General features: G+C 40.5%; 1 protein-coding gene across 7 annotated transcripts in view; it reads left to right on the top strand.

The window, feature by feature from the left end:
* The first annotated feature begins 7,913 nt into the window (after positions 1-7,913).
* The window catches only part of DOCK8 (dedicator of cytokinesis 8), an 89,815-nt gene continuing 75,228 nt past the window's right edge, over positions 7,914-22,500 (top strand). For 3 of the 7 annotated variants that reach the window (XM_054651691.2, XM_077171548.1, XM_054651690.2), the window contains exon 1: positions 7,914-8,097. In XM_054651691.2, the coding sequence (XP_054507666.2) occupies positions 8,045-8,097 (53 nt within the window). In that variant the 5' untranslated portion in view covers positions 7,914-8,044. Of the gene's footprint in view, positions 8,098-19,198; positions 19,373-19,691; positions 19,773-22,500 lie in introns of those variants that run through there. The other 4 variants (XM_077171550.1, XM_054651692.2, XM_077171549.1 and 1 more) reach the window with 3 other exon arrangements.

Genomic DNA, 22,500 nt, shown 5'->3' with positions numbered 1-22,500 from the left:
CTGCTGAGAGGAGCCTGGCTCCACCGTCTCACACCCTCTTTCAGACGCTGTTAGACACCGATGAGGTCCTCTCTTCTCAAGGGGGTGTTTCTTCTTCTTGAGTGTGACCAGGCCCAGCTCCCTCAGCCTTTCTTTGTAAGAGAAACGCTGTCCTTTACTCACACCTCTTGGGTCTCCGTTGGACCCAGGAGCTCCATGTCTCTCGTGTCCCGAGGAGCCCAGAACGGGACCCAGCACTGCAGGTATAGCCTCAGCAGAGCTGAGTACAGGGGCAGGATCACCTCCCATGACCTGCTGGCAGTGCTCTTCCTAATGCCCCCCAGGATACCATTGGCATTCTTGGTGGTCAGAAGGACACTGCTGGCTCATGGACAGCATGTTGTCCACCAGGACCGCCAGGTCCTTCTCAGCAGAGCTGCTCCCCAGCAGGTCAGCCCCCGGCCTGGTTCGGACACACCGGAGCGCTGAAGGAGCCCCAGTACGAATAACAAACACGGCGCAGAGTGCATGTGCTGTCATCCATCTATAATCAAATAATCAGCAAGATGAATGTTGGCTTTCTCTGCTCTCCATTAGGGACTGTGAGGGGGCACATACCATGTGTAAGACACAACTACAGTTAATTTTAACAGTGTTATGTGCTCCCCAGCTTTTTGTAGGCCAGAGGTTTAGCAAATAGGTAAGACATTTCTCCATGTCAGAAGGTGTAAATGTAACAGCACTGGGGAGGCACACTGAAGGGATTGGCCTGATGCATGCTGATACATTCACACGCCCAAAACCCAGGTGGGGTTCTCTGCTCTCAAAATAAGGTTCAGTAGCACTAGTTGGAGTACTGTTATGGTAAAATATACTGGGCTTCATCTTTGTACATCTTGTATGGTACTGGTAATAAATGTACTTGTTATTTATTTTTGACTCTTCCTATACTTGTGTAGGTTAAAATATTTAATACTCATAATATTTGATAATATTCTACTCTAAATAGTTGGCATCTCCTTTAGTCACTCTAATTTTAACAAGCATGTGAAATGCTTGTTAAAATTAGAGTGACTAAGAAATGATAAAATAATTCATTTAATCCATTGATTCAGCTTGTCCTTGGACATACAACCATATTTATTCCAACAGCATATACACACTGTTGATTTCTAGAATTTTAAAAGCAATGCATTATACAGTGCATCTTTTTGCATTCTTGTTTCAGTAATTCATATTACCTTGTATGATGCATCCTATTTTAGAGGAAAAATCTGATCAGCCTTTCAAAGCTGTATCTGGTAGAACCCTGCCTGGTGGTAGATGTTTTTGCTGTCCTGGGACTGCACAGCTTTATAAAATTTTGTTATTAAAGCATTGATTAAAAAAATATTACAAGATTGTGTAAAAGAAGAGACGGTCAAAAAGGCATTGGGAATTAGCAGTTTTGCATTGCAGCACATACTAAAACATGGACGCAAGTTGTCTTTCAAAATGAGACTATTTGTAATACTGAAATTTCAGTTACATGTCAGTGAGATATTTGGTATGGGGAAAGAAAGGTGATTAAATCATGGTTCCTTATGTGGTTCTGCTTTTCATCAGCTCACATGACACTGCTTATTATTTTTTTCTTTTGAACAAAATTACCTAAAACAAATACTTTGGTTTCTGGGCTTCCTTTTGGTTTCTTTAAAGTTTATATTCAAATACTAGAATTTTGCTATAAGTGTTAGCTGTTCTTTCTTTTCTGCTGAACCATGTAATGAAGTCTACTTTGTAAAAACAGATGTAAAACCTGTATATTTTAGTGTGGTGACAGCCAAATGAGCATTGCAAACTTAAATCTGGGTGGCACAGTTGAAGCATTTTATTCTAAGATATTTATAGACAAAACATAAAACATCAGAAAGCAGTAAAGTGTTGCTGGGTACCAGGAAGTTGTGTTTAATTATTACTTTAGTTGACTTTACTTGAAATAACTTACTCCCTTTCCTAGTGCTGGAGCTCTCAATGCAAGCCAAGCCATTTTAATGATGGACCATAGACTGATTTTAATGATTAAGGCTTTAGTGGAGAATTAGGGAAGAAGGCTGTAACAGGAAAATAAGGAAGAGCATTGCAACTTTTAAATTCCTGATCCAGTAGCAAGGGGAGCATGATCTGAGCAAAACAGCAGGAGAAGAAAATCATTGGTATTTCAATATTATGTTGAATATGAGTCTTAAAGCACAATAGCCCTGTGAGGTTCCTGCATGGTACTACTAATTAGTATAGTACAATATAGTTCTGCAGCTCAGAAAAAGGAATTGCAAATTCATACAATGATACCAGTTAACCTGCAAAACAATAAGGAAGTGGATATTAAGTTCAGTTTTGTGATCTCAAAATATAAGTTAGTATGCAGATGCATAACTTTAGTCAGTATGATTTACATATTCCCCAGGGTACATTTACTTCTTTCTTGTCTGTTACCTATTAAATTATTCCTATATTAAGTTATTTTTATTTTCTTATCTGTACTTGCATTGACAGTTTCTCCTTACAAGACGACGTTATTTTTCTTTGAAGAATGCAGATTACTCACATGTCATTTAAGAGAAAGAAGATCTTACTTCAGCCAGTGCATCTGCTTTTTAACACTGCTACTTTTTATGGCTTATGTTCTCAATATGCTGTTATAATCTGAAACTTAGTGAAACTAGGAACATTAGAAAAAAGGTATGGTTTACAATCAGAATTTAAATATCAGCCTCATCGAGCAAGTTGCCTTGTTGTATGTAAGAAAATTATGTCAGCAAGAGAAAATTTTGTTCACTGTGAAAGTGAGCAAACATTTCTGTTTGAGAAACTCAGATGTGAACTTGGCTAGTAGAATTTGTATTCCTCCAGAAGAATTTGCACAGAAAAGTGGAAAAAGAGGATATGCTTTTACATAGACTGTTTTTCTTCTTTTAGACTCCAGGGTTTCATAAAAAAAAAAAAGCTACAAAGTAATCTAAGTTCCCTTTCTTCTGCTTCACCAACACAAAACTCAATCTTAAACCTAGGAGTAACTTTAAATTTATTTTTAAGGGAGTTCAGTATTTCATTGTCAATCTATTTAAAACATTAATAGAAATAATGGAAAATAACACTCATTTTTCTGAGGTTTAGTCTACTAAATTTCATATAACATTTTTTGTTTAAAGCACTTTTGACTAAATTACTTAGATTTTACTGGATACAGTTGAGATCTGTGACAGAAAAACCACTGAACTTGATGGCATGTCAGCTTCCTTTAAGGAAGGAGTGTCTGCCTGCAATGGCTACATTACACTCTTCTGATACAGTACAAAGGTGTAATATGAGCAAATATTAACAGGAATTGTGTGTTCCTGGCAGGTTGCAAACTGAGGCCATCACAGTTTTCCTCTTGGTGTGGAGCACCAGATATTTGATGGGGTCATCAAATCACATTAATTAATTAACAAATTCACCAAACCACCGGTGTTTTTTGCCAAGGATGCAAACTTAACATTATAAAAGATATTGAGAAAACTCCCATGTATCTAACTCAATTGCTGGTCAATCAGTGTTGCTGTTCTATTTCTAGAGTCCCATATTGTTGTTAGATTTCTAAAGTCCATACCTCCTTGGTGTGTTCTTGTGGCCGCAGATCCTCACTGCACAGACTCCTTCTTCTGCATGTTGTTCTCTCTCAGTTCAGGGCTCCTCCAAGGCTCTCCCAGACTGGCTAACCCACCCCCTTTTATCCCAGTTATCTTCATTGGTTACAGCTGCAGCCCAATTAAGGGCATCGCAGCTGCAGCCCATCAAGGGCAACCGGGACCTCCCAGGGCAAAGCCTCTATACAGATATTCAAGTACGGATATTTAAGTACAATACATTTCCTCTACTATAAATCAGCAAAGGTACATCCTCTACAAATAAGCAGATGACACTTACGCAGGGCTTTGTTGGGATATAGGCCATGCTTGTGCTGGGATACGAAGTTGTGTTTAGCAATGTTCATGGTGCCTTGATAATCATGCAGTAGCATTCCTTACAGGGATACTGCTACCAGTGAAGAAGAAAAAAGATGTTTGGAAATGTATGCCTTACAGGAAAAAAAAAATTCCTTGGTAGGTGACATGTGGACATGCCAGCATGCCAATCATCGTTTCTTCCAGCGTTTCTTTAATCCCAGCCTGCAAATTCCTTCAAAACAATTTGCAGCAGTATCCATTCTTCCCAGGCACCTATAGAGAACCAGTGCTGACATTACCACCACTCAGCTGTCCTTTGTGGCTGGGCCTGCCTCTCCTTAGCCTGCCCAGTTACAGCACCCAGCCAGCCATGGACGCAACACCTCCCAGTGAGGTGCAGGAGGAAGACCAAGTTACAGTGAGAGCATTTGAAACCCAAGAAAAATTACAGGAAAACATAAGTTATGACTGATTCTAGGGTTGAGGTAGTGAAGCAACGATTAGAACTACCACTTGGGATGCATGTGTGTGTGACAGAAGGATGGGGATAAGGAATGGGGAACGCAAGTGTGGTTTCCATTGTATCTAATACAACACCTAATAGCAGCTACTGACACCCAAGAAAGATAGGCTTGGAACACAATGATCTGTTCTGAATTGCACTGTTTTCTTTAATTTTGATTTTTTTATGCCTTCACTGGAACCTGTTTTGATGATTTTTTTTAAATCCTCTGACTGGGAAGATCTTTTTCTACTGCGTGTTATAAAGGAGTGTTTAGACTTCATTATCTTGTATTGGTAGGTTGGTTTGTTGCAAGAATTTAAACAGTAGTATTGGTTAATCAAAAAACTGGAGCACTCACTCATACTGACCATATTGAATTGGATAAGATAGCTTAAAAATATCACTTCACCAGCTTCTCATCTGGTAGTGCTCCAATGAGTTAAACCCATGTAAACTTTCTTAATAAAAGTCCATATTTTTTCTCTTTTTTTCCTTCAAAAAAGGCAATGTAACTGCTGACATAATAGATGAAATGAGTATTTGATGAGTTTTACTGCTCCTATGCCACAGTGGGGTTCCAATAATTCAGTTCATCATAAATTATCTAAGTGTTTGTTCTGTATCTGCTGAATATATATATGCTGGTTTTGACTGGTTTGGCTGGCTTTTGGTAGAATAAATTTTCTTCATGGTAGTTGGTATGGGGCTGTATTTTGGATTTTGCTGGAAGAAGTGTTGATAACACAGAACATTCTTGTTATTGCTGAGCTGCACTTGCGTAGCATCAGGGCCTTTTCTGCCTCTCACCCCAAACCACCAGTGAGGAGGCTGGGGGGCACATGGAGTTGCGAGGGGACACAGCCAGGACAGCTGACCCCAAAAGACCACAGGAATATCCCAGACCACATGGCATCATGCTCAGCTTAGAAAGCTGGAGGGAAGAAGAAAGAAGGGGGGGCCTTTCAGACTGATGAAATTTGCCTCCCCAAGTCACATTACCCATGCTGGAGCCCTGTTTTTCCTGGAGATGGCTGAACAGCCACCTGCCCATGGGAAAGAAACAGTGACTGAATTCCTTGTTTTGCTTTGCTTGTGTGCACAGCCTTTGTTTTCCCTATTAAACCAGCTTTGTCTAGATCTACAAGTTTTCTCACTTTTATCCTTCCAATTCTGTCTTCCCTATCCCACTGGATCAGAGTGTGATGCATAGTTGCCAGCTGGGGTTAAACCATGATAGCACCCTCTCTCTCAATGTATATACATACTAGCCAGAACTTTAAAGTTTTGGAAACTTTAATTGTGTGCGTCTCCTCTGGAATTTTTTCCTGCATGTGGCAAAATATTTTAGAGCAATCCTTTTGTCCATGCTTTCCAAGAATATATGAAGCTGCAAAATAAACCGTTGTATCATTAATAAATGGATGTATTTGTGCACATTGGTACATTGCTCATTTGTGCTGCATTTCTGCTAGCTCTATTTCTATAGCAAAATTTAACAATCAAGGAAGGCCCCTACTTCACGCCACATGAGCCATTAAAATGAAGCCTGGACTGTTTTTGTAGCTTCAATGAGGTAGTGTCTTGCCAGACTCAGTATCTATGGCATTCAAACATTTTCTTGTCACCAATACATGTTGAACTACAGCTACATATCAGTAATTTGTAACTAAGTGATATTTAAGTTCAAGTTACATGTAGGTAAGTGGCTTTAGCTTTATCTTGGTGAGGTAAAGACAGGATGGGTGTGGTGTGTAAGTTCCAAGCAATAAAGTGTCCAATTCATTCTTCCCAAAGCAAATAATTGTTAGGTAACAACATCCTATTAATAATAGATTTTAATATTTTCACTCATAAGTTTCTCTGAACGATTTCAGGTCTTGTTCTGCTGTAGATCCTTGTGGGTTTTTTTCAAAAACATGTTTCAGTTTTTAAATTTTTATTTCCCTCTGTTTTCTTTTTCTTAAACTTCTTTGACATTTCTACATTTCCCTAGGGGCCCTTAGCCAGAGATTAACCTAGAGATTAACATTCATATTTGAGACCATACATATTTAACAGTACTCTAAAGAATGGTGAATCCTACAGAGAAAAAGATAATTTTTAGTAGAACAATTTTAGGACCTCACTGTTTGACAATCTTCTGTTTCATGCCTCATATCCCACTGTTTTCCTCTAGACTCCCTCCAGGTTACTGGGAATGGAAAGATAAGCTATGACTGCCTTCAGTGGGTGAATCCTAATGTTGTTGCCTTCAAAGCACAGATTTAATAAAAACAAGACAATCTAAAACTGAACTGGCTCTACTACCTCAAAATTCATCTGTAGAAACCATGTTTGGCTTTTGTTTCCCCTTTCAAATGAAGGGTGAGTTCTCCTTATCTGCAGAAGCAGTGAAAACTACATCAAGGCAGAAAGAAAAATACCAGTCAGGAAACATAATTTTGTTACACAACCACAAGATACTTAATAAAAATGGCCTTTTAAAAAAGCTGAGCAGTAAGTACTGGTGAATAGAACAACAGAACAGCAGTGCCAAGCTTTGTGCCAAGCTGAGCTGCTATCTGGTGTTGGTACCTGTGAGTTTTTCTTACACACACGGTTTAGATATAAGAGAAATACAGTTCTAGGTGCACAGGTGTACTGGCAAAATATTGTCCCAAGTAAAGAGTTGACATGTATTTTCGTCTCATAACTTGATGTCCCTAGTTGCCCGGACAGATCCATCCATGCGCTAGTGGGGCCGAAGGAAGGTCCGTGACTATCTCTGATCCCTGTGGGGCAGTGGGCGCGGCTCTGCCCTGCTCCAAGCAGCCTTACCCCGGCCTGCTCCGCCCGATCCTGCCCGGCCCGGCCCGGCGGCCCCGCCTGCCGCGCCTGGCAGCTCGGGCTGGATCCTCGGTGCCCGGGGCCGGCGCGGCTGCGGCGGTGGCCAGCAGTGCGCGGCGGTGCCCGCTGCTTCCCCGCCCGGCCCCGCAGAGCAGCGCCGGACCCCCGGCGGGTGTGCATGTGTGTGTGGGGTGTGGTGGGGCGGAGACGGAGGTGTCTGACAGTCGCACCGCGGTTTCCAAAAGAAAAAGGGTCGTGAGGGATGCGCACGGATTCCCGCAACTGTGCGCGTTCAGATAGATGTACACGGTGCCTTCCGTTCCTATCCGTGCCTAAGCGCTTGCCTTCCCCTCTGCTTCCCCCCAGAATGCTCCCAGGGGGCTCGGGGTTAGCCTCTGTAAAAGAGGGAGGGGAATTCCTGCTCTCCCCAGTGCCTGTGGGCGCCCTGGCCGAGGCGGACAGCTGGTGGAAGCCGCCGGGAAGGCGCAGGACGCCCGGGACGCCGCGCTGGACGCTGCCGGCGGTGGGGAACACGGGGCAGGCTGAGCAGCCTGCTGTGCACTAGGGCAGATCCCTCCCACTCCGGCCAATTTCAGTGAGGAAGGTAAAATGCGGAAGTTGCCACCCAGAACTGTCAGTGGATCGTCGGGTTTTTAGCCCGGAGCACGCAATTAAGAAAAACAAATAAATGAAATAAATCCGCCGTTCGTGCGTACAGCCACTCTCGGTCCTCGTCGGCAGCCGACATTCACGGCTGCTCGCCCGTATGGCGACGCTACCTGCCGCAGACAGGAGGGCATTCGCCCTGAAAATCAACAGGTAAGCGGCTTTCCTCGTACCCGGCTAGTACCCCTCGCCAGCCAGCCTGCAGGGCGGCAGGGCTCCTCCTCTGGAGACCCCAGGGGCGGAGAGCAATCTGACAGCTCCCGATAGCCGGGCTAGCCAGCCTTGGACGGGCACCGCTCCGCCCGCTGCTCCTGACTGCGGGAGCTGCGGACCCGGGCTGCACTTCTGCTGTAAGGTTTGCTCTGATGAAGGGTGCTCAGACAAAGCCGGCTGTGGGTCCGTGCCCTCTGGCAGGAAGGTGACATCCAGTCTCACCCCAGGAGTTCGTTCCCCATCTGTTCTGTCCGAAGTAGTCCCGAGCTCTTTGGAATGGCTGCTCGCTGCCGATGGGGGTTCCCCTTCACAAGAAATGGCAAAATTACCTGGTCCCTCTAAATTAGCACTACTGACAAATGAGGAGTTTATGTAGGGCATCAATACTGCGATGTCATACATCCCTGGGATTTTTTTTTTCATTCTTTCGTCTATGAGAAAAAAAAGTCCCCTGATGACTGAAAATGTATCTCCCACATTCCCTCCCTAAACCAAATAAATTAGAGTTCAGCTGTTGGAACACCATACTCTTGAGACTAAACTTGCTGTCTGATAGACTTTGGTGTCTTTTCCCAGGGAAGTGCTGACTCTTAGTTTGTCTGTGCTCTGTGGTGGCAGTAAGAAACCAAGACAATTATTTTCATATTGTTAGGTTAGAGGAAAAAACAGGCCTCCTTTTCAAGAGTCTTGTCATCTGAGGCAAAAACTGTTTCCAGGGTGTTGATGTAAGTAACAGGTACCTGAGTTTGCTGACACATAAAAGAACAAATAGCATAATGGTAATATAAACTGAGGATAAGTCTCTGTGCCAGAGAGAAAAGTATGCAGAGAAACTCCGCCTCCTCAGCAACTTGTTGGAAGACATGGGGTTTGCAGTCAGGGAGGATAAAATTAGCTCCTCTGTGATGTGTCGTTCTTATAGCAGAATATGCATCAGCATACCTTTCTGTATCCTTTGGGAATTTATTTTAAATTTATGGTGGAATATTCACAGAAGTGAGGCACCATTTTTAGAAGCCATCAGATGAGGAGCTCATGAGAGGATCAGACCACAATTCCTGATCATTTGGAGACTTGCTTAAACAGAAATCTCAACTAGCTGATGTTTACAGATTTTGAGTTATTTTCTTTCTTCCTATTTTAGGGTCGGCTTTTTGGCAGCTTTCCCTAGCTTTGGTGATGGTCACTGTTCATCTCTATGACTAAAGTCTTACAAAGTAGCAGAGTAATAACAAGGTTCACAAAGTTTTGCTCTTAAGAACTGTTGTGAAATTAAATTACTGTTACAATTTTTAAAATTTCTTTTTCTTTTGAATCAGTAGTGAAATAGTCAGTATTTCATAGCAAGTTAAATGTTGAAATATAGTATCAAAATATTCTGAATATGATTTCAGCTTAAGAGTGGGCATGGATATTCTCTTCTACACTTTATTCTCTTTTATCAGTATAGTAGATGTTTTTAGAAGCATATTTTGTTTCCCTTTCTTCAAAAGCAGCAGAACATTTTTTTCATGCCTCCAATGCAGTTTTTACTGCTGGCAGAAGAGTGATAGATCTTTGCAAGAAGCATTTTTAATGTGGTAGTTTGGATTTTTTTCAAGTAATTTTAAAAATCAGAGGAATAATAGGTTAGTGTGTTAGGTTTCTTGACTGTACACAAAAGGCTAATCTACAGCTGTAAAATTTTATTTCTTCTTTTCAGAGTTCATGACTTCTTCAAAATGCAACTTGTATTGAAAGTTGAACATTACTGACAAGGCAACATTTTCAGGAGTTAGTACATTGCCTCTATAATTACTTTGCATTCACTACAAATTTGCACACAAAACTCTGCCCTTTTTTGTTCACTCTTTCTTTTGCCAGTGATTTATGTAAACTATATAATGTTTTTATGAGGACCAGCAGGATTTTAGGCTCTGTTCTGCCTATACTTCAGCCACCTTGCTGCTAACATAAGGTGTACCCTGGTGTGTTTGGTGAGCCATGGCAGATATCGGACCAACCTGTGACCTCTGTTCTGTAAAAAATCAGCAATAACATGATACAAAATGTCTTAGTGGTCTCATTATGATTTAAATTTAGTGCAAGTTCATGAGTGCTGAAGTTGCAGATGTTTCAGGAACAGCTATTACATGACAAGCAACACATTTGTTTAAAGCTAGGTCAAACTTTAAAAACAGGCCTTCAAATGCCTTCAAACTCTTGTATGCAACCTGCCCACGTAACCATGTTTTCCTATCACTTTATTCTTCCTTCCACCCATCTGGTGTCTGTTGCCCCAACCTGTTGCTTCCTGCCTTTTTTAATCCTGCAAAGACTTGCACATAGGTTTTTAATGCATGAATGTAAGTAGTTCCTTCTGCTTTAATAGGATAGGTTTTATGAATAATGATGTTCATTTCCTATGTAGAAGTGAAGAAACAAATTTTTACTGTCCCTCAAGTCAGACAGCTAGAAATCAGCATGGGACACAAAAATCCAGATCATCCTTGCTGAGTTTAATTCAAGATGGCAATTAGAAGATATCAGGATTGTGCCATATGTGTCTACTTTCCACAGTATTTATACCCAGGAATCAAGGAACTTAAAAAATAATTTTGTGAATCACTGAGGGGAAAGCAACTCACCATTGCTAGGGGTGTGGGCTCTAATATGTACCAGGTGAGCAGTGTAGGTTTGAGAGACCAGAAAAACTGAATTTTAATGTTTGTCACAGCAGTGTGTTAGGATAAATACAATATTAACTGAAAAGATATTTTACTTTTATTATTTTTGTTTAGCTAGTGTAATTTATTGTTTTATCTTTCACATAGGTCTCGCAGTAGTGATTGTTTGTTTTGACTTCAAGTGAAGAAAATTGTGCTTCAAGCACCTAGCTGGTCCACTGGCCACCAATGTTCTACATTCAAAACATTTCGACACACAAATTACAAAACAGAAGGTTATCAAGAACAGTAATACAGGTCCCTAACATGTCACCTAACTTTCAGTCGTATGTCTCTTGCAATTAAAAACTCACCCAATAAGCATACTCGTCAACTGCCTCTACAGACAGCTGTTGTCTGAATTTCACAAGTATTACATAAGAAATTTTCAACATTCATTTCTGTAATTTCATTTCCTCGTCCCTGAAATTGCCCAGTTGGGCAACAAACTTAGCTTTTCCTGTTCTAGTTTTAAGATGTGTACTTCAGGATGAGTTTACATGCCTAGACTTATATTAAAGAATAACAAACTCACACTACCAATATTAAAGGAAACATTTGATACCAATATTAAAGGAAACAGCTAAAGATTTCAATTTTTAGGAGCTTACATTAAAAGTCATACTCATATGAAATTTCCAATTGTACCAGGAATTCCATTTTACATTAATGATGAAAATATATTTTTTTTTACCTGAAATGAAAAGGTCAGCTTAAATCATATATTGTACAGTGTGTCAGGTCTGAACATTCATGAGAATTTACCCTAAATGACAGAGGCTGTTGTGGAAGAGTCAAGTACAGAGCAAAAATTGTCTTAATTTCCTATATACTCTGAGAGTAGATTGCTGTTCACTGCAACCCCTTCATGGGTTTGAGGCTGTCATCTTTGGATTGAATTTCAATAAAACCCTTGTTATATGGATATAATAAGATGTTAATTATTTAAAAGCATTGACCAGACTCCATTGTATACCCTAAGCTATTTATTTTCATTCCTTTTTCTTTTCAAACTCTTAAATACATAAAAGAAGGTCCAGAGAGGACCTCAGTCTTTTGTATGTACAATAGGTTTATGTAATTAATATAAAAATCTAGTGTATACATGCATACATGTGTGAAATGGTAGTTATTTTGTATTTGGTACACAGAATATTAAATGTAACAGATTAAAGAGAACAAGTAAGATGAATGTATTTCATATGTTAGGTATAGCAATGTAAGATAACAATTTATAGTAAATGGGCATTTTTCTAAGACTTCCACAAAAATAAATGAGATTATTCTTTTAAAAACTTGGGCCAATTACATTGAGTTCACATGCAAGGGTATACAAATCCAGTTTGCACCTTATATCCCTAAAAAGTTTTGCATTGGAAGGGACATACAATGATCATGTAGTTCCAAACCCCCTGTTATTGGCAGAGACATCTTTCACCAAATCAGGCTCTTCAGAGCCCCAACAAACCTGGCCTAGAACATTTCCAGCAATGGGGCATCCACAGCTTCTCCAGACAAACTGTTCCAATGTGTCACCACCTTCACAGTAAAAAATGTCTTCTTAATATCCAGCCTAACCTCTCCTCTTTCACTTTATAGTGAGAGGATTCACTTTCTCCCTTGTTCTGTCACTACAGGCTCTTTTAAAAAGTCCTTCCCCGTAGTTCCTGCAGGTCCCCTTTAGGTACTGGAAGACTGATATTGGGTCTTCCCAGTGCCTTTTCTTCTCTATGCTGAACAAATGCAGTTTCTCCAGGCTTCCATCTTCACAGGAAAGCTGCTTCAGCTCTCCTCTGAACTCAGTCCAAGGGGTCTGTTTCCTTCCTGTGCTGGGAGCCCAGAGCTGATGCAGCCCTGCAGGTGGGGTCTCAGCAGGGCAGGGCAGAGGGGCAGAATCCCCTCCCTGGCCCTGCTGCCCACCCTGCTCTGGATGCAGCCCAGGACACGTGTGGCTTTCTGGGCCTTAAGCACACATTGCTGGGTCATGTCCAGCTTTTCATTTATCAGTACCCTCAGTTCCTTCTCTGGATGTCTGCTCTCAATTAATTAATCTCTCAATCTCAACCACAGGTCTTGGTGTTTGCCTTAAACATGTTCAATGCCTTGCACTTGGCCTTTTTGAACTTCATCAGGTTCATATGAGCTCACTTCTCAAATCTGTCAGGGTCCCTTCCCTCTGGACAGATTTCTTCTATCAAGTGAATCAAGTGAAATACTCAGCTGGATGGTGCACTCAGTCCCACCATGTATGTCATTAAGGAAGTTATTAAATAGAATTACTCCCTCCACTTACCCTCAAGGAACAGCTCTTATTACTTATTTCTGTTCTCTGGACATTGCGCATTTACCGGAGCTCAAGCAAGAAAGCTCTCAAGCTAGTTCCTTTTCCAGCTAAGACTCCATCCAATTGGAGTAAGACTCTCTCCAGTTTGCAGTAAGAAAACTGGGGCACCATACAGAAATTCAGGTGGGTAACACCAGTTGCTCTTCCCATGTCCACTGGTGTAGTCACTCCATTGTAGAAGGCCTCTAGATGGGTACAGCACAATCTGCCCTAGGTGAAGTCATGTTGGCTGTCTTTAATCACCTATCTGTATTCTATGTGCAGTATAGCTTTCAGAAGAATCTGTTGCATGACCCTACCAAGCACTGAGGTAAGGCTGACTAGCACTGTTCCTGGATACTGGTTCTGTTTGCAAATCTTTTAATCTGGCTATAAGAAATAAATACTGGAGCATACAGAAATATCACTATACTTTTTTCATCTTTCATTCAATTTTTTCCATTTTTTCAGCTGACTACAACATGTGTTTCCTTTCAATTGTCCACAGCATTTATCTCCCATTTCTGGTTTACAGGGATAGATTATAAACTGATTAAAGTATCTGCTCAATTCTTTCACAGAATCACACAATAATTGATGTTGGAAAGGACCTGAGATTATCTTGTTCAGCTCTTCTGTTCAAGAAGGGCCATTTAGATCTAGCTGCCTATGATCACGTCCAGTTGGATTTTGAAGGCCTCCAAGGAGACAGACTCCACAATTTCTTTGAGCAACCTGTGCCAGGGCTCAGTCACCCTCATGGGAAAAAGATGTTTCACATGGAATCTCCCAAGTTTCAGGGTATGCCCATTGCCTCTAGTTCTTTCACTAAGAACCACTGAGAAAAGCCTGGCTCTGTCTTCTTTACTCTGTCCCTTTAGATATTTGTATAAATTTATAAGATCCCCTCAAGCGTTCTCTTCCCTGAACAGTCCCAGCTGTCTCAGTCTTTCCCCACTGTAGAGACTGTGGTCCCTTTGTCAGCTCAGTCACCCTTGGTTAGTCTCTCTACCATATATCCATGTACTTTTGTCCTGAGGTGCCCAGACTTAGGCAGAGAACTTAGGCATGTCTCACCAGCATCGAGCAGAGGGCAAGGATCAGCTCCTTCAACCTGCTGGCAATACTCTGCCCACCGCACCCAGCATAACATCTGGCTTCTTTGCAACCAGGACATATTGCTAGCTCATGTTCAACTTTGTGGAAGTCTCAAGTCTCTTAGAACCAATATAGTCATGGTCCTCTAGGACCTCTGATGCTTTCCTGCAAAGCTGTTTTCCAGCTAAGTGCCTTCCAGCATATATAGGTGGATGAAGATGATCCAGGTGCAGGGCTTTGCACTTCTTGAACTTCACAAAGTTTCCATCAGTCTATTTCTCCAGCCCATTGAGCTCCTTCTGAATGGCATGACCCTGTGCTGCATCAAGAAGGTCATGCTGCACTGTCCTCCCACTTCTGTGTCATCAGTAAACTTGCTGAGGGTACATTCTGCCCTGTCATCCATATCATTAATGAGGATGTTAATCAGGATTGGATCAAGTATTGACCCCTGAGTTTTACTGCTAGTTTATTCCCTCCGGCTAGACTTGCCACTGATCATCACCAACTGTTGAGGAAGTTTTCAGTCCAACACACTGTCTGCTCATCCAACTTACACTTCACCAGCTTTAGACATTATTCCTTTAGACAGATGAAGAACCCCCATCTCTTTACTCCAAGCTGTTTTTTCCTAGCTTGTGGCATCATGGTCTTGGTGTCTTCTGGATTTTTATTCAGCATAAGGAATATACTGTACATGGCTCTAAAGCAGGTGAAGAGAGGAGAGAGAAGACAGAGTGCTCTGCAACTTCATACACTACTCATAAAGACTAGTCCCCACTGCAGCCTCTGCAGATAGATGCTTTACCTTCCACCTTACCAATGTTTGACATCAAGGCAGTTTGAGGGGGCAGAAAAGATAAAAAGGACTTGATACCATGGTTTCATCCCTGCTCTATCAGTTACAAGTGCTCACAGCATGTGAACAACTACATAGTTATTAAAAGCCCCAGATGGCTCTTTCCCTAGGTATATTGACCTGTGTGTCATATTCTGGGACATTTTTACAAGTACTCCTCCACTAAAAGGGAGCGATGTAAACTAGCAAAGGTGTATTGTAAATCGGTTACAAGAGTAAGCTGAAGAAAAAAGCAACATCATAGGTCTAGATTGTGCCATAGGGTAATAATTGATATTTTTGTTTAAAATTCCTGTAAGCATCTCCTCATTTTTTGAAGGTAAGATTATTCAGGATGATGCCTTTACTACATTTGGTAGCATAGTGTCCATCACAAAGACTAAAAGCCCTTTCCTCTGGCATACAAAAATTGCAACATTTCATGCCTAAAATATATGTAACTTTTAGGAAGTAGAGAAGAAATAGGAAGGAAATGTCCTCATAACTACTTTTCAGAGGGTACTGGTGCCTTTGGTTATTCATAGTGACTCTTGGTTTTTATTGATTACCCTTTCTGGAATCATCTCCCTGCCATACAATGAAGGTAATAGTAGCCACTTAAGTAGGAGGCTGATAACAAACACAGGCCCGCCCAGCCATATCTCTGTGAAAAATTACAAGTACAGGCAAGATAGGCTCCATAATACAAGTGTACACTTTATCAGCTGTTAGGCAGCTGTAGAAACTGTGTCTTTAGAGAACAGTTGGTCATGCAAGCAGAATACTGTTGTTACAGTTGAGACAGATGTTATTGACAGCTAGGAAACTCTAACTGCAGACTTGATACTCAAATAGAGTTTAAAATATAGCCATCTATTTTCTGTTATGGTTGCTTAAGCATAGTATTATACAGCACTTACATACCTGTGCAATCACTGAACTCAGGTGTAATAATCCCTGTTACATAATTTGTGTAATGGGATTTTTGCTTTTTCCCTCAGAGATAACTGCTGGGCTTGAACTTTAACCTCTGGACTTTAAGCTCTGAGCAGAAAAGCTCAGGAAAGCATTTTAACATAATTTTTTAAGATCTTAGGTCCCTCAAGACTTCAGACGTATACATGCAAGGTGAAGCCTAGCCCAGAATTTATGATGAGGTTCTTTTTTTTTATATATACAGTCAAGGAATTCCTAAGCTTACCAAAGGAAAATGTACATTCAAATAAGAAACATTTTTATGTCCACCAAGTGCTGTATATGAATATTTCTTATTCATTGTTCCAAACGATTGTCACTTTCAAACATGAAGTGAAAACCAGCAAGAAAGAAATATTTTATACCTTCTAGCATTTTCAGGTTAATGGTCATTAAAAATTACAGTTAATGAGCACAATTCTATATGGTTGTCCTTTTTTCCTGTTCTGACTTGACTATTTGTTAAATTTGATTTGAGGAACCCATACCAGACTTTACCATTGTCTGTAGCAGTAGGAAAAAGGGTAGTCTGTGAATGTGCTCATCTGATAACACAATTACATGAAAAGTTTGCCATTGTAAATGCAGTTACAGAAAAATAGGCCCAGGTCTAACCAGCTCTTGGGCCAAGTTCACACAAAAAGTCCCTAATACCTTTCCTCATAGGGTTTATAGAATTATACTTGCACACGATAAATCACAGTTTTCTTACCCTTGGTAATAATAGAGATCTTTTAGAAGGGAGTCGGCACATCTGGACTCATTATTTTTCCCTAAAGTCGAGAAAACTGAATTAGATAAAAGCATGTATTATTTCAGTTGTTACATGATCTGAGCCTCACAAAGATAATAGTAGCAAGATGTCATGTTTAGAATATTGAGTAAAATGTAACATTTCTCCAGCTTGAAATTTTCCAGATATTTTGGTTTTTAATTTATTATATAAAATGTCTTGCATAATCCACATATGTTTGTAAGAGTGTGTAATAATGAAATTTGTACATATAAAGACAACCAGCAGACACAAAAATATATTAATTTTAACAATAGCTTTTAATATATGCCAAATTCTGTGAACACTTATTTTTAAGAGTATGAGCAAAAGATCCTTCAAACATATCTTAGATACTGCTTTGGCTCCTGCTGAAGTCAATTCAAAATTCCCTGTTCTAGAAATAGCAGTACCTCTTCATGTGCTTGTAAGTTGGCCAATTTTTTTTTTTTTTTTGGCATTTCAGTAAATGATCCTACTTTTTCTAGTTCAACTTAGCTCTAAAGAAAAAAAAGTTGCTCTAAGAAGTGACTGGGAAAAAAAAAACTTCATGTTTTTTCCATATCAGAAAAGTCACACTGAAGCTGCACAAATCTCTGTTCTTAGGAAATGAGGGGCTAAAATATTAACACATTATTTTCCAGTTCTGTCCAATTTGCCTTATTTCCTCCTCTGGCCTTTCCTATACTCAGTATGAAAGACCCGTTTATGAATATATTATGAATTTATTTGAAGTTGATAGCAACATTTTCTGCTGGTTGATAAAAATATAAACTTTGACCTTGATAAAGAAAATAGAAACCACCCTATAGGAGCAAAAAGAAAATTTTCCCTTGAATAAGATATACATAGTCTTTATTTTAATATTATTTGTTATTGTTGTTAATGTCTGACTTTTTTCACTTAGTATCAATAATTGTTTTTTAGTAAAAAGGTGAAAACAAAGTACAGTCTTGGTACAGGATTTACAAAATTATCAGTATTACGGTAGCATTTTCTTAGTGAAGCCTTTTGGATACTCAGATAATACACATTAGCTGGAATATAGGTCTTGCACTTATTTCATAATCACTTTGTTATGAATTGGTGGAACAGTGCAGACAAAACAAAAATCTAGAAGAGTAAGCTAACATTATTATATTACTTTTAAATCACAGTATAAGGAGAAGGAGAGGATGGTTCATACATTACAATTCTTATTGTAAAGAATATAAGCTTTTGGAAGGCTTCTATACAGTTTAGCAAAAAAAAAAAAAGAAAAAAGAAAAAAAGAAAAAGAAATAAAGCTATGCCCTAGCTACAGTTTTGCAATGTAAGATAGACCTGTGTGTCTCTTGGAGGCTGTAGGGGCACATTTGTTAAAAAGTATTTCTTCAGACATCTCAGTTAACAGAAAATTATAAGGCACCAATGTGAGCTTTAGTGCCTTTCAAGCAGAGAGGCTTCTGACCCAAACACAGAAAATTGTCCTTAGACAAACTGAGGTTAATCAATTCAGAATGAAAACTTTGTGTACATATTGCTGTGTGCTGGTGGATATTAAGGCAATGGGGACAACAAAAGAATTCTGGTGTTAACACACGTATTTATCTTCTGTCAGCATCATTATTTAGCATCAAATGAGATATTAATTACAAGTTCTCTATTGCATATATAAACTACCACAACCAGTCTAAGTCTACAATAGGATGGCAGATGACATTGAATTATACTTTCTGCTTTCCAGGAGGTACCACTAAACTATCACGTAAAACCTCACACCTAAAACCACTTTCATTGCAAGAGTCAGCCAGTCAACAATGTATACACATTGTCTTCTCAAAAGTTATTTCATAGCTATTCCTATTATCCATGCAGCAATTAAAAACTGCATAAAAACATTGTTCATCAGGAGCAAATCAGAGGTTTTTGGTTTCTTTGCATGGCCAGGATTAGAAAATTATTTTTATCAGTGCTCACGTCTCTTCCCGAGGGAGAAGCAGCAAAACAGAAAGGCAGAGAAAAATCTTCACTGAATAAATATCATACATGACCTGGGAAAGAAATAAAAATTGAGCTCTTGCCCATTTTGTAACAAGCTGACAGCATAATGAAGTTAACAGTTTCCTCATCTAGATTTTTTTCTTTCTTCCCACACCATCCCTTGTAAGAGGATTGTTGTTAAGTTTCAACCATCTTGAATAGGATCTTTATTGCTTTAGCTGATATAGAGTCTTAATGTGGTAGACCCAAAAGTGGGTGTGTGCCAGAGGGTGTAGAGCCTACCTTGGTGTAGAGCCAACAAGGAAGGAGCAGCAGTTCAGATCGACCACTGCTGTAAACAGTGACTAACAAAGTGGAGCTCCGGTGCCTTAAGGACTAATTAGAAACTTAGAAGAAAAACAGGCAGTGCCACTGGCAGTAAGAACAAGAGATCTAAGTGAGATTCCCATATTTGCTAGTTAAAGATCTGGATCATTGCCCAAAACTTTGTGTGTCTTTGCGTGTGGGAATGAAAGAGAGCGGTAGGTATTTGTTACATTTTTCTCTTCTAGAGCCTTTTAGTTGCTTGTTTTCATTTGTAACTAGAGAAGTTTCATCTTAGGCTCAGAAAAGAATGAAAGCTAGCTGTGAATTTTCTTTTTCAGTGTCAGATGAAAGGGATTACTCTTCAGGGTAACCAAGGCTGAATATTTAACCTGTTGAGTAAAAGTTTTCACTAATTTTTTAAATGATTCTGCCATCCATGTACATTTAAATGTGAATGTGTCTGTCTTTGGGAATAGCTCTTGCATTTTCTATTTATTTATTTTCATATTTCCTTGCTGTCTAATTGCGTATGCAGCTCTTGCAGAAGACAACTTCAGTCTGCTGGAAGGGATTGTAAGGTTGTTAAGGATTACCCTTTCTCCCTCCCCTCTAATAGTAAGTAGCTTTGGAGTAAGTAACTTTGGAGAACTTCAACCAGTAGGCATGTGAAGCATACTTTTAAAATTAGGTCTTTTCTTAGGAAGTTTCTGATTTTCAGTTAATAGGTGATCTTTTAAGCTGTTCTCTTTCACTTTTATTTTTAATTTGTTTTTCTCTGTTTAAATTTTCATATTATATACATACTAAAAAAGTATACCCACTGTGCCTGCTTTTAAATTACATATTTCAAAGACATATGTCATTGAACAGAATTTACAGTGAAACTGCAAAACCTGCTTTATGCATTATAAGCATTAATATAATTTTAATTATAGAACCAGCAATGTTCAGCCATAGATCTCACATATGTTAGAGGAAGAAAATAAATGCCTGGTTTATCTTCCTTTCCTTTCTTTCCTGGGCCCTCATCTGGGCCCAACTAATAACCCAAATCTCCAAGCATACAATCCTTCAAGGAGCTCTGTCCTGAGAACCAATCCAGAATTTGACCTCCAAGATTAATTTAAGAACCTCCAGGTGTAGTCTGTTACTTTGGTTACACTGTTAACATATTATGCAAACTGAATGCTTTGCATTGGAGAGTATTTGTGAAATACAGACTATGTCTCAGCTGGAGGTATATATCTACCTGTGGGACAGACACTGCTGAAATTGAGATTGAGAAGCACCAGTTTGGGGTCTGGGTTTTATTTTGGTTGGTTGTTTTTATTTGGCTACCCTCCAGTCCTGTCTGGGTGGATCAGGAAGTGTGGTGAGTTCCCGCTTTTTCAAGAATTGCACCAGATTGTATGATTGTATGTCATCATCATTCAGGGCTCAAGACATCACAGAGTGGAAAAATTAGTTCCAATTTATATTATTTTGCTTTGGTGCTGTGGTTCAGCCAAGGACCTAAAATCCAGAAAATCCAGTATGTTGTCATCTGCCATCTTTGTACAGGTTTACACTATCCTTCTACATGCATGTTGACAAACTGAATTCAGCAGTGACCTTTGTGGAAAAGTCTTCACCAAATCTACACTTTTTTTTTTTCTTTTTTTTTGGTTTGTTTTCTTTTCTTTTCTTTTTCAGCTAGTGAAAAGGAACAGCTATCAATACAAGTGATCAGTACAGCTATTAACACTGCTGAATCCCACTGGTCTTTGGAAGGGTTGCAGTTGCCCAGATGCTGTTTTCCAAGTAGCTGAGGGACATCACAAATGGCCTCTTGACACTAGGCAATCACCAGATGGCTGCTTAGTATCACAGAATGGTTTGGGCCAGAAAGTACCTTAAAGGTTATCTACATCCAACTGCCCCCTTCATGGACAGGGACATCTTTCAATAGGTACAGTTGCTCAAAGCCCTATCCAATGTATCCTTTAACACTTCCAAGGTCAGGGCATCCACAGCTTCTCTGGGCAACCTGTTCCAGTACCTCACCATCCTCTGTGCAAAGAATTTCTTCCCAAGATCTAATCTAAATCTCTCCTCTATAAGTTTACAACCATTGCCCATTTGTTGTATCATTATTTTTCTGTAGCAAAAGTCACACTCCCTCTTTTTGACATGTTCCATGTAGGTGGTAAAAGGCTGTGATGAGGTCTCCCCAGAGATTTCTCCAGGCTGAACAACCCCAGGTGTCTCAGCCTTTGCAGGAGAGCTCCTGCAGTCCTCTGATCCTTGTGACTCTCCTTTGAACTGGTACAACAGGTCCATGTTTATTGTGTCCTGAGGTGTAAGAACCCATGTCTGGACGGGCTGTTTCGGTCCAATCCGGCTTGTTCCAGCCCACACGATCTTACATGGACAAAAGCAAAAGACAAGAAGCGCTCTTCTCCACGTGGGGACAAATGTCCTTATTTCCAGGTAGAAAAGAGAGATCCAGGTGGGAAAGAGCCCACATGGAAAAGAGGCCAGGCCAGCTGCCTCTAGGGGCTTTTATGAACTGGGAAAGGGGGCTGGAGGAGAGGGACTACAGCCAATGGGATACAAGTGAGGAGGGGAAAGGGGAAGGGTAAACCAGGGGAGAGACCACCACCAGGGAGTACTGGGGAGAGGGGTGTGTGAGGGAAAAACCATGTAATAAACATAAACCATTCAATGCAATATAAAGGCTACTCAGTGCAAATCTCCAATCACCCAGCGCAAAACAACAACTAAATAATTATTTAGTGCAGTACAAGACTGAGGACCCCAGACCTGGACTCAGTACCCCAGGCAGGTTGCAGAAGAGCAGAGTAGAGAGGCCAAATCCCCCTCCCTCAGCCTACTGGCCACAGTTCTTTGGATGCAGCCCAGGATGCAGTTGACTTTTTATGCTGTGAGCACACACTGCTGGGTCATGTCTAGCTTTTCATCCAGGAGAATCCCCAGGCCCTTCTCCACAGGGCTCTCAATGAGTTCTTCTCCCAGTCTGTACTCATATCTGGGACTGCCCTGGCCCAGGGGCAGCACTTCACACTTGGACTTGTTGAACCACATGAGGTTCCCATGGGCCCACTGCTTAAATTTGTCCAGGTCCCTCCGGAGGGCATCCCTTCCTTCTGTTGTGTTACCTGTACTGCTCAGCTTTGTGTCATTGGCAAACCTGACGAAGGTGCACTCAGTGTCACTGCTGATGTCACTGGTGAAGACATGGAAGACCACCAATCCCCAGACAGTGCCCTGAGGAGCACCACGGCTCACCAGCCTCCACCTGGAGGGTTCACAAGAGCTGTTGACAGCAACTCACTGGCTATGT

The sequence above is a fragment of the Agelaius phoeniceus genome, chromosome Z (assembly GCF_051311805.1).
Source record: "Agelaius phoeniceus isolate bAgePho1 chromosome Z, bAgePho1.hap1, whole genome shotgun sequence".
Lineage (NCBI taxonomy): Eukaryota > Metazoa > Chordata > Aves > Passeriformes > Icteridae > Agelaius > Agelaius phoeniceus.
This window is presented reverse-complemented; position numbering and strand designations above follow the sequence as displayed.